The sequence below is a fragment of the Sesamum indicum genome, linkage group LG6 (assembly GCF_026168435.1).
Source record: "Sesamum indicum cultivar Baizhima isolate 11 linkage group LG6, ASM2616843v1, whole genome shotgun sequence".
Lineage (NCBI taxonomy): Eukaryota > Viridiplantae > Streptophyta > Magnoliopsida > Lamiales > Pedaliaceae > Sesamum > Sesamum indicum.
In genome coordinates, this window is record NC_142662.1 from 22,634,202 (window position 1) to 22,652,826 (window position 18,625).

General features: G+C 34.0%; 2 protein-coding genes across 10 annotated transcripts; both read right to left on the reverse strand.

Moving 5' to 3' along the window:
* Positions 1-666: 666 nt before the first annotated feature.
* On the reverse strand, positions 667-4,909 carry LOC105163798 (uncharacterized). The gene is made up of 7 exons (XM_011082272.3): positions 4,751-4,909; positions 3,765-3,978; positions 3,294-3,460; positions 2,872-2,987; positions 2,505-2,565; positions 1,446-1,494; positions 667-1,140 (listed from the first exon to the last, which is right to left on the reverse strand). The coding sequence occupies exons 1-7, from the start codon at positions 4,907-4,909 to the stop codon at positions 1,064-1,066; spliced, it is 843 nt and encodes a 280-aa protein (XP_011080574.1). The 3' UTR covers positions 667-1,063.
* A 1,808-nt stretch (positions 4,910-6,717) lies between these two features.
* LOC105163797 (endoribonuclease) lies at positions 6,718-16,451 on the reverse strand. Of its 9 annotated transcripts, none has more exons than XM_011082270.3 (13): positions 16,306-16,451; positions 16,014-16,181; positions 15,854-15,925; positions 14,013-14,092; positions 12,579-12,804; positions 12,457-12,489; positions 12,093-12,175; positions 11,941-12,013; positions 11,382-11,727; positions 10,886-11,217; positions 8,829-9,172; positions 8,212-8,563; positions 6,718-7,299 (listed from the first exon to the last, which is right to left on the reverse strand). In XM_011082270.3, exons 2-13 carry the CDS (start codon positions 16,089-16,091, stop codon positions 7,084-7,086), a joined length of 2,235 nt encoding a protein of 744 aa, XP_011080572.1. In that variant the 5' UTR covers positions 16,092-16,181; positions 16,306-16,451; the 3' UTR covers positions 6,718-7,083. The 9 variants fall into 9 exon arrangements, with proteins under 9 accessions (XP_011080572.1, XP_088737587.1, XP_011080570.1 ...); XM_088881461.1 differs by having other exon boundaries at positions 16,014-16,175; positions 16,272-16,447; XM_011082268.3 differs by having other exon boundaries at positions 16,272-16,447.
* Between the last annotated feature and the right edge of the window lie 2,174 nt (positions 16,452-18,625).

Sequence of the window (18,625 nt, forward strand, 5' to 3'; positions counted from 1 at the left end):
TCCATTCTAAGATATAAACGTCCCAAATACATCAAAAGGCATAGTTGCCATTTAATAAAACTAATAATTTTATTAATATTTTTTTAAATTAATGGTAAATTGAAATTTCACAATTTTCTGAGTTTAAGACAAAGTATCGGAAGTATAATTTTTAAATTTTTTTGAAAAAAAATATAGTTTCGTATCCTAATTTAAATTATGTCCCTTTAATGTCCTGTTGAGTGAAATTATTTTCTCAAGAAAAAGAATAAATAAGAAAACGCATGTAAAGCTGCTTTTGTATACGCATTTATGTGGGTTCTGTTTTCTTTAGGAATAATTACATTTACATGTTGATTTATAATCAATTTACATAAACCACCACTATCTTTTGAATAATTACACTTACGTCCACCAAAAAAATCAAAATTATTTACACAAATTATCCCTTACTTTTTGAAAAATTATACATACACCAAAAAAACATTACTATCTACGATTTCTATTCTGGAGTGTAAATACAATTATCCTTTTCTGTATTCTTCTTTTTTCTACTTCACAAATCCACGGAAATATATCCTTCTATTTTCAATGGTAATATCAGTAACAAGGTTTTGGTAATTCACCAAGACTGGCTCTAACAGAGCTTAGATGAGCATATGACAACCTTACCAGAACACATGGGTCTATCACAAACAACTTCATAAGAGGACATATATGCCAAGAATAAAGAGTAAACTACAATGTGATGCTACAAAATATAGCATATTCATCAGACAAAAATTGTTCAGCACTATAGCTCATTACTTATATTTATCTTTATCCCATCTTAATCCCATCAACAGCAACACCAACACCATCGTTTTAGTCTGTAGCTCCCGAGTCGATTCAAAAATAATGTAAGAGTATGTTTCAGCAACAGGGCATGTAAGTTCTAAAAGCATTTCCAACATTCATTTCCTTGGGAACCCATTATTCAGATCCTCTTGTATTCGTTGTAAAAGGATATGAATGCAACCTAATCATGGAAGCTTTTGGCGTATATCTGTAATGATTGCTGAATCACTTTCGGGCCTATTTTGCACTACTTTCTTGGCAAATCAGGACCTGTATCCTCCAATGGCGTGAACATGAAGTTGCCAGATAGTATGGCTTCTTTATCTACACAAAGTAACCACAAATCTTTACTATAGAAGCAGATTTTGCATTGCGCTGGCTAAAATAATTTTGCAGATATAACAAAGAGAACTTCAAGTATCCAGTGATAAATCTAATAGTATGATATGATGGGTATTTCGTCGCAACAGGGTGTAAACAAAAAAGTCCCATTTATGAGCAGGTAGAAGTTTCATCATTATTTCTGATGCATGTTTTTCCAGAAGTTTATGTCAAACCAGGCTCCCAACAATCCTAGTAATATTATTGTGCTTCGAATATAGATGCATAATCAAGAACTTTATCAATACCTGTTAACGATAGACAACTCGCTTCCCGACGAATATACCTTGTCATTGCCTACAATAAAAAGGAATATGTGAGCTGGGTTGCTGTGTCTTTGATCTTTAAGATTTCGTGAAATTTAAGCACTGAGGGCCAAATTCGACAAAGCTAAAACAGCAACGAACTGCAACAGTCCAACTATTTAAAGGAAAAGCAACATTTCATGCTTACAAGTTATAGATGAAACTAGAGATCAGGACCTGCTAGGATTATAGAAAATAATTCTTCATCTTGAAAGGAGTTAGAAACCCTTGCACCTTCACATCCATTAATTAAAGCTCCACTTGGTTCCCAAGGAAAATGGATAAAAAGAAAACAATATGAGGAAAATTATAAATTTCCCAATTGTGTGGGAACTTCTATGGACATATTGAAAAAGCTTTTCAAATATGGAGAACCTCTTCATTTCTTAATATAAAAACATTTCTTTGGGTTTGGTTTAATTATGTCGAAATGAAAATAGAATCAGTTTTATGGGAATTTCAAAGAACAAAGTTTATATTCTGCTATAAGTAGTATTTTCTCACAATTATTTACTCTTGCCCCCATTTTCTTTGGAACCAAAATGAAGCCTAAATTCCACGACGATCAAAGGTTAAGGAATGAAATAGCAGAAAATCACTCAATTATAATAGCACCCAAATATCCTGAAAACGAAGACCAGCCCCAAGATAATCATCTAACTACACTCATAAATTTATGAAGGGTTTAAGAATATGTAATAATCCTAATCATATACCAGTGGATGGATTTGAAAGCGCGGGCAAGTAACTCATCTCAGGACTATTCATCTGATCTAGCTGGCTGCCCTTGCAATTTGTTACGAATTTGAGTTTTAGAATCTTAAAGATAACTCCTCTCTAACCCCCTTTCTTGTGAAATATTTTTTGACATTCAAAGAGGTAGGATAATTTGAATAGAAGATATTTACAGGAGAATCATAGTTTACCTATCTGACTACTGAAATATATAAACAAAAATTTTATTAAGCTGATCTATGCAGCATAAGAAGATTTGAGACTTACCTGGACTGGAAGTAAGGCGCCATCACTTGGTTTTGATGTACCATCATCCGAGAACACATTCCTAAAGTGCAAACAACAGAAGACATCTATATGACTAACATCATAGATAATCTTTACCGGTCAAACCTTAAGTTTAAGGTTGACTACCATCAATTTTTGCCAAATAAGTTGCAGAATTACTAATAATGAGAGATAATATACATTCATCAGGTGTAACCAATGCAATTTGATTTATCCAAGCTTAACGTCTGGAAGCTAGCCTACTACATTATTTCTCCGGTCTAAAAGCCCGTTGCCAGTTTTTATACAAGGGCAGCAAGAAGAAAGCATGCCAGACCAACACACACATTTTCAGAAATAGCCATACCTCCAAATGACATTTTCCAGGTCATCCTGCTTTCCAATGGCAGCATCATAAGCAACAATGTTTCCGTAAAATATCTTCTCCAACTCTTTCATCCATTTAGATAGCAGTAAATTTACCTGCAGTTTTTTAAAGAGAGAATAAAAAGAGTAGAGCTGCTCAGAAACAATGTATCAAGTGAGAGTAGATAAAGTTGCTAGCACAAATATAGCCCTTCAGTTTTATCATCATGACCTAGTCTCTCATGCTCGACCTATTACACACTGGAAGCTTTCTACAAACCAACAAAAAAGATATTCAACATAGTCACTTTTTATCTCAACAATCATATGTAGCCCCTTGGGATTGTGGAAGGTGAAGTAGAAAGTTAAAATTAAAAAAGAAACAGGGAAGAAGTTTTACAACAGAAGAGTGTGGCAACTCACCCCAGCTTTAGACACCCTCAATTCCAGATCATGATTATATATCTCATACAAGTATTGCCCCAACTCAACACCTTCCTTACCCTCTTCCTTTAAACGCCGTAGACAAAGCCACATATGGAGCACAAGCAAGGAAAACGTAGTTTTAAATGTCTTCTCCAAGCTAAACACTGCATGTCAAAGAGGCAACACTCAATTTAAACCTCAACAAGTTAACACTAAACTGCAGAAGAGGTACTGAGTATCAGCTAGTTAGTTCTTATATGGCAGGAAAATTATGCCAAAACCAAGATAACAACTGATCAGAATCAGTTGATACCGGACATCCATCCAAATGCATCTCTTGGACTAGTTATATTTATCAGTAAAATTCAACAATACTAGAATGAGATATAGGGAAACAGAATGCATAAGAAAGAAAATCCGATTTGTCTCATGAATTGTAAAAAAGCCACAAAGTGAGAGAAAACAGACCATCATATATAGCAGGTCTATCAACTTGATATACTACACGGCCGTAAATAACATTGGCCCAACGGATGAACTGGCTTTGCTTGCTGTAGAATAGCATCATCTTTAGGACAAATCGTTTAATGCCCTCATACTGTGGATCTTCAATTCTATACGGTGAGTCAGTTGCCAATGCCAATGAACGTGGCTTGGACCAAAACAACTTGTTATGATTCACCTATAGAATACATGTTTCTCGTGAATCTGATGAGGAAAATTGGAAAGCATGAAATTTCACAATAGCCAAAGAACTAACATTTAAACCCAATTCGTGATGTGCTTATTGCTTTTTCACTCAACAATACAGCAAAACAATCCACCACCAAACGTGCAGAAATGCCTCCATAATGAAGTTGATCGCATGTTTGCTACCATGGTGATAAATAGCATGTATACTGTCTTTAGACTAAAAATGAGGACACATCAGATTAGTACAATTAGCATCTGTGTACGCAAAACCTGAAGATTAACACTATTTCTGAGATGCCCAATTGGAGCCCAGGCCCTGGTGACCTTTAGTTCATAATCAAGCACACACACAAACAAAGATACTAGTATATAGATGTAACTTATCCTTGAATTACATGTATTAACCCCCTTTGACTGCATATTATAATAGATTTCACAGTATCATAACTAGAGCCTTTTGATCCCTTTCACAGTATATCATGATAATTTGCTCATTTCCCTGAATCTGATTGAGCCAAGTAATTCATTTCTAACCCAGAAGCACAACCACATCCACCGCCAACGCCAAGAAACGGAAACCCAATTCGGAAAAATTACAAACAAGCATGCACGAAACAGGAGTAATTTTCAAATGCCCCAAGCCTAACAACATTTGTGTCCACCGGAAGTTGAAAAAAGATAACAAAAGTAGAGCTAAAAACTTATGATAGAATTTCTACATACCATCGGAAGAGCAATTCATCAATTTGAAAGTCCCATACCTCAGGTTTAATAGTGTCGCATTCAGCATTGGGCTCCACCGCAGCCGAAACCTTAGCATAATTCCGAAACTCAAAAACAGACAAATCCCTCCGTGCAAATTCAGTACTCCTCCGCAAATTGCAAATTTGGCCGAAAACTCTGCTCCACCTCGGCGACATTATCACCTGAGTTTCTGCAACAAGGAAAGGACAAAAATAAAAAGCCAAATAAAATAGAACTAACTTCGCAAAATCACAAGAGTTTTGAACTAAAAACTTGATGTAACATCATTAAAACAGGAAATTTCCACCTTCAATCGAGTGATGCTAAGAGGCAATCGAATGCGGGTAATCAATTGATGGGTTTCCAATATTGTGAAGAGAATTAGGGTTTAAATGATCAGTTAAAACTCTATCAGCTGACAAAACCCAAAGCCAAAAGAGAACGATCTAACCAGATTGTCTTACAACGAGAACTACGAAAGAGACAACATCAACACTCTCTCTGCAGAGTACTTTCCGACCAGAAATTGTGGAATATGAATATGCCACGTCGTATTTTTCCGCCATTGAAGTGGGCTTAATTCTTTCAACTTTTTGATCCTGCTTGTGACTAATCCCATAAATTTTATTTTTAGTATACAAATTTTAGTATTAATATTATATTACTATTTGAATAATTATAAATAATTTAATTGTGCTCGAATTTTATTTTTAATATTATTTTTGTATTCACTTGATGGTTTTTATTTATTTTTTTTTATTTTTTCCACAACAAACTTTTTTTCCTTGGATTTTAAATGAAAAATAATAAAATTATTTAAGAAAAAAATATATTTTTGCCATTTTACTTTTATTTTTATATTTGGCTAGTAAAATTATTATATTTTTATTTTTGATACTTTTTACAACATTTATTTTTAATATTTTAAAAAAGTTTTCTTCAATAACCTATTGGGTAAAATTACAACGGGCTTCCACGAGATTTAAGAAAGTTATAAGTACGCCTTATTGTACTTTTATAAAAAAAAAATAAAAAATTATAAAAATCAAACGGAATAGATGAAATTTTTTTAAAAATTATAAAAAATTTATCCACTTAGTCAAAAAAAATTAAAATATTAAAAAAGATATAACTTTTATTCTAATAGAGCATTTTGCTCAGTTCACCACAAAAAATGAATTGAAACTCAACGAAAAATTAACGAATCAGGGTAATCATTGATCGGCCATCAAAATTAAAAAAATATTTATAATTTTTCAAATAATAAAGAGATATTCGTAATTGAGTCAAACTACGCATCCCGCAATTAATTCGGATAACTGGCCCACGACCGTATTGTTTGCAAGGTATGTTCTCCAACTTTATAAATTTTAACAATTTATAAAGATTACAGGGATTTAAAATCTCGCCTCGAAAAAAATTAGGGATCAAAATGAACGATTTGGTGGCAATATATAAGGACAAAATGTATAATTTAGCCGACGATAAGTTTACTATTTAGAATATTTGATCCTTAATACAATGTTTCATCCTTGAGAAGTGTTGTTGTTGGTATCAAGAAATGGGTTTCACCTTTCATTTTACTGCTATTTCAATCAGCTTATAAGCTGAAAAAATAAATTTTCCAAGTCAATGGGATATTTTTATAAAAATCACAAAGCATTTGTAATAATAATTTCTTATTTAATATTGGTAAAATTGAAGGAAAATATATTAAAATCTAAAAATAAAATAATAGTTCCTTACTTTAAGTTTTTGGAATAGTATAAACTCTTTTTCTACAAAAAAGTACAACCCCACAACACTCTCCTAGGAATCGGTTTACAACCATCTAAAATAAGGTCCTATTGTTAAAAATAAACTGAAAAAAGTATTTTCCACGCTTTTGAATCATCTAAGTTAAATTGATTTAAACCAAAAGGCTACAGTATCTCTCTACAAATTTCTATAGCTTAGCAATAAATAATCAAAGACAAAAGGTATGTAAAGACAAAAGGTATGTCATTAATTTACATAACAATAACTTGGATTTTGAAAATATGGATCTTGGTAACACTATTCATCTGGTGTTTTATCGTACTCATTCAACCTCCCATATTGCTCCACCTTTAATCACCCATCAAAAATAGAACCATATAATCGACCCAGTTCAATTACAGAGTGAATACAAATATCATTTTGCCAAGTATAGTTGCCTGAAATAAGGGAGCTTCTCAGAGCAATTCGTAGATATATAATGCATACTGTGCCTGGTGTACGTGTGCGCATGTATCTTCTATGTTTGGACTAGTGATTTGTTACCTGATCAATATGTATAAAGTAGATAGCTCAACCAACAAAAGAACTCTGGCTAAGATTTCCTGGCAAATAGCTCACACGTAAGTATGTTGTCTAAGGATGTTGCTGACCTCCCAGCACCCAAGACGGGAACAAGGTTGAAGAATGACCCTTTGTCACTGTCGATTCTCCTGCTCATCTCCCCAAATTCATTGAATGCATTGGTGAAGATTGTTGACAATGTTTCATGGCTGGCGTGAGGACTTGCTATGAAATAGATCCGCAAATTCTACAAACAATAAGATATCAATGAGAAACGTCTGGAAGGGTTCGAAATACCAACAGCATATAGAAGCCCAGAAGAAGCAGAACAAGGGTAAATATTTGCAATGGAAGGTCAACACATCCAGACAGTAGACCGAATCATAAAAGTGTCGATTAGCAAGGAGAAGCCCCACATAGATTAAATCATCGGGAAGCATACCGAGACAGACTCAGAAACATATTGGCCATCAGATATTGTTTTAAGAATATTGCCAGGAAAATTATTCATTTGTGCATGGCTAGGCCAAGAACATAGTCTTCCTTTAATATGCAGCTATTTTGGGACAGGTACATTGGTGTAGTCACGTCAACTATATTGCAAGGCCATGCGAAATGATGAAAATATAAGTAAGAAACACCAAGAAGTTAAGGTTAATAGTTAAAAAGAAAAGAATGCAGAAAAAATGGGAACAAAGCATTGCATAGGAAATTATGTGTATCTATTAATATGACATGAAACCTTCAGCACCCTCACCTTCTCTTCAGTTAGCTGATAAAGTTTCTATCAGTAAATACCATAAACTTATCTAACCATAGGTTTCCCTTAAAAATATCAGGATATATTGTAGGCCTTTATCGCCAGACAAACAGTACTTAGACGGGAGAGAAGGTGATGGTGCTGAACTAAAGACAAGGAATCTGAACAATTACGTTTAGACATGGACAGATACTTTACTAAATAAAAAAGTGAATACATATAGATAACACCACAATATTGTCTCCACTATGCAGACAATAAAAGTAGCATCTTGAGAAAAATAAGTAGCTGTAGAAACACAAAACTATAAGTAGAAAAGATGCATAACCATAAAACAAAGCAGAGGTAGACAAGAAACCATCACAAGAGAAAATTGACGACAGTGAAGAGAAAACTAACCATTACATCATCCCAAGAGAAATCATTCTCCAAAAGAACTTTATCAAGAAGATAGATGCAGAACTCTGCCATCCTTACAGCTTGTTTTTCAGTATTAACTTTACATTGTGATTCAGCATAAGCAGAGTCAGTGGTCTGAGGACATATCTTTCCTGCAATTTCCTGTGTGACAGATATGACAGCCGTACACAATCTTCCACTAATGATACACTTCTGAAGACAATTATTATGCCAGCTTTCATGCTGAAATCCCCAATACACTTCTCCCATGGATAGGTCTTTTTGGGTGACACCAGGAGAAGTCTCTATATTCTCCCCACAGTAAAGCAAGGGTTTTACTTCCACTGAAGCTCTGTACAAACCCAAATAATCAGTAAAACAGAAAGACATAACCATATCTTTTGATTTTAGCTACACACTGAGTTAATTTAGCATTATTAGCGTGTACCATAAGCCCACAGTAATGCCATCACAAATGCTTGAAAAAAAATGAATCTGATGATTTCTTAATAATTAATTCATTTTTTTTAATACACATAGAAATTTGGGAATGATTTGTATTGATGGCTGCATATGATGTAATGATAAACTCATAAGCACCGGAGTAGGAAGTTCACCTCTTTGGCAGATCAGGAACAAGAACGTATAAAATAACAGGATCATTCACTACAGGCATACTGGGCCTCCTTCCACTATTTAACCGCAGCTTCATTTGTGCAAGACAGACATCCTTCTGATCCTCAATGGCAATTCTGTCTGATGAATTTACAGATACCGAACAGAAAATGACAAGGGAAACAGCAGAAGTGGATATTGAACAGTTGAAACATTTTGCGACAGCTTCACTGTTCGTTAGTGCCTGTTGAAACTCATGTGGGGGACCTTGATCACAAAGCAACATTGTTGGTGGGTCAAGCCCCAACTGGCCAGCCATATATAAAACATCCTTATGCACTGTTGCCTGAAAAGTATGCATAAAAAATGAGGAACGCAATGAAAGTTGCAAAGAGAGTTCACTAGTTTCTAACCATGAAAAACACATAAAAAACGAATTATACATTCACATATATTTTAGGTCCTTGCCACAAAGAGTTTACTTTGTAAGGTACTAAACGGACAAGAGGACAAGCTAAATTTTGCAGAATTAAGAATCCCATCCAAAACTAAATTTATGCAGGATACATACAGGATATTTAAGTCACTAAAGGTTGAAGAAAATGAAAATAAAAGTGTGATATTTTCAGGACCATCAATGAACTTATTGCAGATCCTCATCTTTAAAATGGTGTTTGTAACAGTTATTAACACATCAAATTCCAATTAATTCCAACCTTATGGTTTCACTTTGCAAAATTGCACTGACATCATTCATCAATGATGAAAACAACTTGTAACAGAAGAATACAATAATACATATTATATACACACACTTATACGTTGACTCAGCACATATCAATAGAAACATGATTGCCAATTCATGTATTGGAAAGAGATGTTAAAAGTTCCATGTAATTTTAGGAGGAAACATGAGTAGTATAGCAAATATATCATGAACTATTTTTCCTCCAATTGCAACTTGAATGTGGAGGCCCCTGAGTTTAAGAATGGGCTATTGAATAGCATACTGCATACACAATCCTAAGAACTTATTTGGAAGGCACTAACAAAACAATAAATACAAACAAAATCATATGTACAAAGTTAAACTTCCATTAACTGAATAACATCATTCAGAAAAATCTTTACCCATCTTTTTCTATTCAATAATGGTAATATGGTGCTCATCATCTGGAATTTTCAAGAAGAAAGCAGCGGTTGACTAATACTGTTCTACTGTTGACATGTTGTGGTTATACTGAATTGGTTGTAGGTAACATCGCCATGAAGACTATTAGATGGATGGATGAATGGATGAGCATCAAAAAGGAAGTTGCACATCCAAATGAAACACCAGCCCCTTAAGAAAGCAAAATAAGGTGTGACCAAGGAGGGAGTAGCTTCTCTTACACGAGATTTGTGAAGATAGTAGACTGAATGGCGATGTCTAGTGATTTCATTCTCTTGTCAGCCATGTATGGTTGACAAATCAGAAAAGCCGATCGCTTCCAATATGAGGTCATTAAAGGAGATGAAATATTGAAACTTGTCAGACTAAAGGATCCCCTCCTCAATATGATAGCATAAATTAAATAAAAATCAAAATATCATCTTTGTAAGTAATGAAGAGAGAACATTTGGGAGGGCATATACAAGCAAGTACGTTAAGCACACGCACACACATGTGAAATGGAGGTTCGGGGGGGATGTTTAAAAGGGACAAAATATTAATTAACCTGAATCTTGGTCCTAGTTCTTAACAGGTTATAAACTCCAGTGGTTGCCTCAAGACCTGGATAATGTTCCGTTTCTTTGGTTAAGTACAGACGACACTCGCCGATCACATAATAGTATGAAATTAAGAACTTGAGGTTCATCATATGTGATATGTATGAGAATGGATTGGTAGGGAAAAACACCACCAACTAAATAAACTCACAAGTTAGAATGCAGAACAATCTCAGAAGTTAAAAAATGCAAATATACTACAGAATGAACTTGCTGGCTACCAAAGTATACTTACCAAGTGATAGGAGAAATAAAATATAACCAGAATCCACATTAAATGATGTATTACCTGGCTGTATGGACCGATACAACTAGGAGCCCACTCAGAAATACTTTGGACGTGCAAAACATTCTTAGTATTATCATTTGATACTAAGACTTCAATATATGCCCTCCCCAAACCAGCTTGCAATAGAGGAAGTTCTATTGTGGAACGTGATGGTACACCAAACCAACACTTCTCTTGAGTAATGAATTTTACATATTCTTCATTTGCTGGTGCAAACTCATTCATATCAGCAATATAAAGGTGTATATAAAGAACATTCTCCCAAGAACAATTATATTCCATAAGCAGCAATTCAATTCTTGTTAAAACCACCTTCAGATCCTCCCGCAAATCTGTCGATTTAAGAAGATGAAAGCACAGAGAAATGAACATCCAAGTGAAAGATATATCTCAACTAGAATAAAAACAAGGAGAAGAACTAAATAAAAGAGAACACGCATATCGGAAATCTACCACTTGCTCACCCACTATCTTTCTGTCATAACTTAATACATACCTGCTGAGGTTTTAGAGGCATCCTGCAACCAGCAAGCAATGGAAATAGTACTATCCTTCCTGGATTCTGAGATGTGAATATCATGTTGTGTATCTAGTGCTAAGTCAGAAATCACATCATTTTTTTGATTTGGGGCTTCACAGGTATCTTGGCAATCTCCCAACACTTCACATACTGAATCGAATTCCCCCAGAGTTACCTCATAACTTTTGTCATTATCACAAGCAGACAATGAAACCAACTTGTTCTCCAAATGATATTCCATGGGATGCAGGACCCCTACAGGAGCAATTTGATCCGATGAATGTAAGACAACTTGAAATTTATCCAGCACAATTCGAGCATTCTGGAAAAGATCTATAAGTTAATACTTTGAATACAATGAAGGAAAGTAAACAAGCTAACTATAAAATATAGTAAATGTTTTATTAGAAACCACAAAATCACAAGCTGAATCAGCAGCAAAGAAGCATAGACATTATACATGTATCACCACTCACCTCATAACGAATATTCAAAACTTTAATAAGATCAAAATGACAGGGATAGGTAAGCATACCTTGAAGAGCGGACAGTCTAGAGTTAAAGTTTCATATTCTCCCCCTTCACCACATACGTTTATCCCATACAACCTACAAATAAACCAGTAAAACAATAATTGCTGTTAAGATTAAATACCAAAGACCATAAGAGATGAGTTGGCTAACATACTCTTTTAACTTGTGAAGATGGACCTCTACATGTGTTATTTCCTTCCCCAAGTGCTTTGAGGGGTCCAACCCTATGGCTGCAACCTACAAAAAGGGAAAGTAATGAATCCATTTTTGCTAAAGAAGTAAGCATAACCACATACAGTCAGTCAAACTGCAGATAAATCAAAGATGACTTTGTCAAGGTTATTGCTACAGAAAAATAAAGAACTATAATTTAGGACATATATCCATTAAGATCATACGTTAAGAAAATCTGCATAACAAGTACTGAAGACCAGAAGACTGCATATAAAATGTGCATAAAGGAATTGGATCAAAGACCATTAATCGAATTATTGTGAGAAGCTAAGCACATTTTCTACCTTTACTATGATGGCAACAATTCCACTTCTTATCTGAAACAAAACAAAAGGCAAGATAAGTTAATATCATCGATGACATAATTGCTGTTATCAGAAGCAAACATAGAATTAGCATAGTTTACCATTTGTTGAAGGAGCAATGACTGATCTTGCTTCCACAAATATGCTAAAGAAACAAGCCCCAACCTAGAACATACACTTTCCACACGTAACCTTTGATAGTCAGATGCAATTGCACCTGAGGAAACTGCTGCAACAGAGGGTATCTGGCGCTTTACTTCTTTTAATAGGATAAACATATCTTCAACCTCATCTCCAGGAGTCACATTGTAGCTAAGACTATGATGCCTGTAAAGCCCAAAATAACACAATATTGATTGAAGTGCTTTGAGTATATCATAGCATAGCCTACAGTAGATACATCTCGATTCTTTAGAAACTAACAAGATTAGCATTCATTCTAAGAATTCAGCATTTTCTAGTGAATATGGTTATATGATTACCCAGAAATATCCTTATGTTCTCTTGTACCAGTGGTAATGTCATATGTGTCTCCCTACTGAGATATTTTGGATTTATTCTAGAGCTCATTTGGATGGGGTGAAAGGTGAAGGTAAGAAAAAATGATTGTATAAATGGGTATGTAGATAAATGTACTTGTTTGTTTTAGATCAGTAACGATGTAAACAAAAGGAAGTAAATGAAATCCCTCCAGGCATCCGAAAGAAGCCCTAGTAAATAGGTAGTAGACTATGTTTCAGTAGATGTCACTCACAACAACATACAGGGTGGGTGGTTGTTCATGGTTTCTTAATAGTTAGCATCTCTAAGCTCTTCTTTCCGGATTCTTTCAACCCTTCAGTGCGAATCAAACATCAAATCCTGGTTTACTTTCAGAAATGTATCGACTGTGAAAAAATGAGGCCTGACTGTTGTGACGCAAAGAAATGGGTTGCATGTGGGGTAAGAGATTGCATGTCTTGGCTCGAATTAAGGAGATGAGATTAGATCATTTGGGCATGAATAAGACTCACATGGGATAAATGAATGGTAAACAAATCAAATTCATAGTCAAAACTATTTCGTAATTGAAATATAAAATAACACTAAACACTAATATAGTTATATTAAGATAGGAAAATATTCAAAACTCACTAAAAAGTCACAAGTCACCTTAAAAAAGAAAACAAGAAAAAATATTAGGGTCAACCTTGGTGGAAATAAGCATTTGAGCCGACCGGCATGCCTTGAGTTGATAATTTGCATTTGAAAATTTGAAGTTGAACTTTATTAAATCATGCTGAAAAAGCTAGTGACCAACGCAAACATTTGCACCTCTGTATAACACCATAGCCATGTCCATTCAAAATCATAAAGCCAATGAAATAGCAATAGCTTAAAACAATATGCTATCAATCACAGAGGAGTAAGTTTATCAAGGATGAAGGACATGTGTTTTCTTTGATATCTAGTCAAACACAAAAAGTATATTTAGCTTCCCCAACGTAAAGGTTGGATATCAGTTATACCAAAAGATTCCCACTCAAAGGGCTTGCCTGGTGGATCCTTGAATCCGTCTCCGAAATAACGGAATCCCCATGCATTGCGCATAGCTAACAACTATCTGGTGGCCCACCTGCAGAAGTCATCCAACACCTAATTAATTAGAACATAATAGAAGAAGAAATATTGATTCTAAACTTGTAGAAACAAACCAAAGGCAGCAAGTTATAGAACTGCACAAATATCCCCAGAGAAATCACAGTTAATATAGCTAAGCAATTATTGCGAGAGTAACTTCCACGACTTTAATTGAACAACACAAGAAAGGGAAAAGATATGTGTAGCAACTGAAAAACTCTAACCACATCTCTCTAATCAAGGTTCATCTTTCATATTGAAGTCTATAAAGACTATTGTGGAAATTATCCACCATTCCATTGTATCCTGTTATTAGTCATTCCCTTTTCATATTCCAGCATAGACATGAAAATTGGGCACTACAGCTGCTGAACCTGCGCTTCTTGCAATTTACTCGCACAGAAAGCGAGAAAATGGCAGGCTTTGTTCAAGGATATTTGTTTTAAGATAAGTGCGAATTTCAGTTAAAAATTCAATGATCAAGCAATAGAAATAGAAGAGAACCTCTACCCTCTTCAGTTCGAGTAAAATTTTTAGACACTATGATGCATGGTTAAGGAAACAATACAATAGAAACCCAGGATATGTTAATTCTCAAAGAGTATTGGATAGAGCACAGTTTGAAATGACTCTTTATATATAATAATATGCATGAGCATCATACATATTTATAATATATTTATCTATAGGAAATCAAATTAATATAATATAAGAACACAAATAAAATGATTCAAGCTTATTAAATGTTTTCTAGTTTTATTTGTTGAAATTCTTGGTATATGACTAGACTTCAAATTTTTTAAATACAGTAAATGCCAAAAAGATTATGATACTAAACCAATGCAAACACACGTGTGTGTGCATACAATAAAATTTCAAAAGTACTATAACATCAATACTGTGAACTACAAGACCATAGACCTAAAGTTGTTTTATTAATTAAGTACTTTCCTCTTAATCTTGTAACGGTTGAGCTCATATTTTAATTGAGAAGATCAAGTCGAATGATCTTCCCTGACCCAGGTCCCAAACCGAAAATGGCTCATAATTAGGGTTATGTAGGTTGCTCAGGTGGGACAGACTTGGAATCACACATAAAGGTGGAGATCCATGTCTTTTTTGGCATTTTGCCTTTAAAGGGAGTGCCTTTTGGTAACAATATCTTTTTCCCACATCAAATATATCACGGAAGATAAAGAATTTAAAGTATTATTGTTATCCAAAAAAAAAATTGGGACAACTTTTATTTTTAACTTCAACTACAAAATTTTAAAGCATCACAAAACACCCTATTGTAAAAGCAAATAATACTTCTATATATTTGTTTCTCTTCTTCCTTTTTTTTTTTTTTGGCTCTTAGTTTCCAATACTACAGTTCAATGTATGCAACGCGTATCAGCCCCTGTCTCCTACCTGTGCCCCCTATCCACCTATCCAGAGAATATTCAGTACCATAGAGGACCCTTTTTATGAGTGTTCTAGCATTTTAGGGAATGCATCATGGATTGCCAATGATGTGAATTTTTTTAGCCACCCACAGTCCTCACACACACACATGTAACCAACTGCATAAAAGGATGTGATCCAGCAAACGCTAGCAAACAAAATTCATCCATTAAAATTTCTAAAATAAGGGACCCTAAGTCAAATCCAACAGGAAGAAGATGCAACTCGCCCATATTTTACTCTTTTCATCCATCAAGTATACATACTGCAAGGAAAAAATAATAAAAGTTGAATGAATGCAAAGACTTACTGTTTGATACATGTAACTATCAAGCTCATCTTGTGCTTCATCAACCGGCATCAAATTCGCCAGGGCTACTATCTGAAACCACAATAAATAATTAACACCCAAGAATTTGTCTTCCGAACTAATCCATTCACACTTATACGCAGATATGACAAATGCAAACCTCGTGGCCGTATTCTTGGCACTTCATCATCGCATAGCAACTGTCCTTACCGCCGCTGACCAGCGCCACCACTTTCATTGTTGCAGCCACCTGCTGTTCCCACCGGTAGAGTTGGCTAGGGTTTCGGCTAGCAAGCACTACCTTTCTTCAATTTCAACTCCTCTGTAACTGGAAGAAAAGAGAAGTTGAAGTTGAAGTAGACAAACCTAATCCAAAACCCTATAAATTTCTTCAAAACAAACACTTCTTTTACCCTACACGTTCAATTAAAGCACACCCACTGACACTCAACTCAAGAAGCTCGTTGATGGCGGAAATCAGACAACAAGGAGGGAAGATTGAGGGTTGAGGTGTGGGGATGGAATGCTGCTGAGGAGTTTATCTTGCCCTATTGTGGGGAAAGTTGTTCTACATACACTGCATCTAGGTTGAGCTATTATTTTTTTAAATTTTAAACTTTATTATTACTATTTTTATATTGATCTATGTTTGGAGTTTTTTGTTTTGTAAAATTAGAAAAACAAAATAAGTTTATTTTATTTGTAAAATAATTATATTTTCACCCCTTAAATATAGTTTATTTATACAACAAATTCATACTTTGTTGTATAATTACAAAACCATCCATGTCAACCAAAGTTCAGGATAGTTTGTGCAATGAATAATTTTTTGTGGGTGTATCTCTAATTTTGCAAAAAATAGATGTGATAAATGATATTGATGGATAATAAATAAATAAGTCAAATAACAATATATATAATTATTTTTTTACTTTTTAGAGATTAAAAATCACTGTTTATTATCAAATTATATTTTGTCTATATGATTTTTTATGTACCGATATATGATCTTGATTGTAGATTTGTTGGACTATACACATTATTAAGATTGTGTTTAAATGAAAATTCATTTACTAAAAAAATTAACTAAAATTTATAAAGATATCAAGTCACTGACATAGTGAATTATACTTAATTCAAAATATTTATTTGATGTATTCAATTAAAAATAAAAAATAATGTATTATTTAATAAAAACTAAATCAAAAAATTAATTAATCTTCAATGTTCATTAAAAAAAATTGGTAGAAAATTCACTTTGAAAAAGATGGAGGAAAAAATAATATTTTTTAGTTTATTTTAATCAAAAGCATATATTATAAATCAATTGTAGTTATTATGTCTATTTTAATCAACATATATTAGAAATAATAAAATTTATATTTAGTCAAACCAAATCAATTACAGAGCAAGTGTGATATTACTCTATGATTGGGCACTTTTCCTTAACTATACACTAATCACACGGCAAGTATAATTACATTACACTTCCTATATAATCAATTTAAATTTGGTCGAATCAGGTCCGCACACTAAGTGCAACAATTGCATCTAACCATTGAAATCATCCCAACAACCACACAAGAAATTCTGCAGTATCTATTGCTGCAAGCTGCCACCAAATCAAGCGTAAGTGCATAACATATCATGACATCCATTGAACCATTGATTTAAGATTTTACTAGAATAGGTTTCTGAATGCGAATTAAGTATAAACACTCCCATTGATCAGCAGAAAACAGACTATATAGCAAGAAAAAAATTCCCTATAAATTAAAATTATATAATTAGGCGATGCCAATATGAGGAAGTTGGAGATAAAAACTACAAGGCAGCATCCATCAACGAAGACGAAGAAGGAGGTGAGCACCGCTAACATAGTGGATGTAGTGGAGGAGGCGATGCGGTTTGGGTGAACGTGTAACAAAAATCGGCAGCTCAAAATGGGGCTAGTTGTAGACGGTGGTGGCGATAGAGGAGGCCGGGACAGGTGATATAGTTAGGGATTAGGTTAGGTAGCTACAAGCAAAGAAGCGATTGATGTGCATGAAATATGAAATCGAGAGAGAGACGGTGATTGTGATGGTCATAAGTTTTTGGATAACTGTTGGATTAATGGGTGAAAACCGAACACAAAATTTAATTTATATTTTTTAATGAGATTGGATCTAGTCTAACAATTTTTCTGTAGGTTTGGATATGAGTTTCGACATGGCTAAACTAAAGCATGAGATGCCAATGCTAACGAAAGTTCAACTCAACCTCAACCAAAATTAAGGGTGGCATTTTTTTTTACAAAACATCCAAATCAACAGATCGGATCGTTTTTATATGATTTATCTTCCAAATTGAATCCTAAATTTAAAATAAAGCTCACCACCTTATTGGTCTAATTTTGATTTATAATTAAAAAAATATCAAAAATCGAATTACACCGTTACGTATATAATTAATTCTTTAAAATATATATAAAATATAAATTTAATTAATTATTTAAAAAATTTCAAATTCAAATTATAAAAGAAAGTTTATATATTATCAAAGGATCTCATTGCAAAGTTCATTTTTGCAAAATTTAAATTTGGGCTCAAAAAAAAAAAGGTTTAAATTTCAAGATAACAAACCAAACATAATAGAATTTCCCCCATCCTGTATGAGCTCGTTTACTTCAAGTGACGGGATTAGGTCAGTACAGACTAATGATGGATTAAATATAGGATGAAATTCATGTAGATGGTGGTTACAAATCCAACTCGACGGGTGAATTTGCAA

Coding starts and splice junctions, on each gene's coding strand:
- LOC105163798 (XM_011082272.3), bottom strand. CDS start 4,909: ATGTCGCCGAGGTGGAGCAGAGTTTTCGGCCAAATTTGCAATTTGCGG. Junction 3,461..3,764: donor TAGACCTGCTATATATGATG/GTCTGTTTTCTC, acceptor TTTGACATGCAG/TGTTTAGCTTGGAGAAGACA. Junction 2,988..3,293: donor TGAGGGTGTCTAAAGCTGGG/GTGAGTTGCCAC, acceptor AAAAAACTGCAG/GTAAATTTACTGCTATCTAA.
- LOC105163797 (XM_011082270.3), bottom strand. CDS start 16,091: ATGAAAGTGGTGGCGCTGGTCAGCGGCGGTAAGGACAGTTGCTATGCG. Junction 14,093..15,853: donor ATAGTTACATGTATCAAACA/GTAAGTCTTTGC, acceptor TGACTTCTGCAG/GTGGGCCACCAGATAGTTGT. Junction 12,490..12,578: donor CATTGCTCCTTCAACAAATG/GTAAACTATGCT, acceptor GTTTTGTTTCAG/ATAAGAAGTGGAATTGTTGC.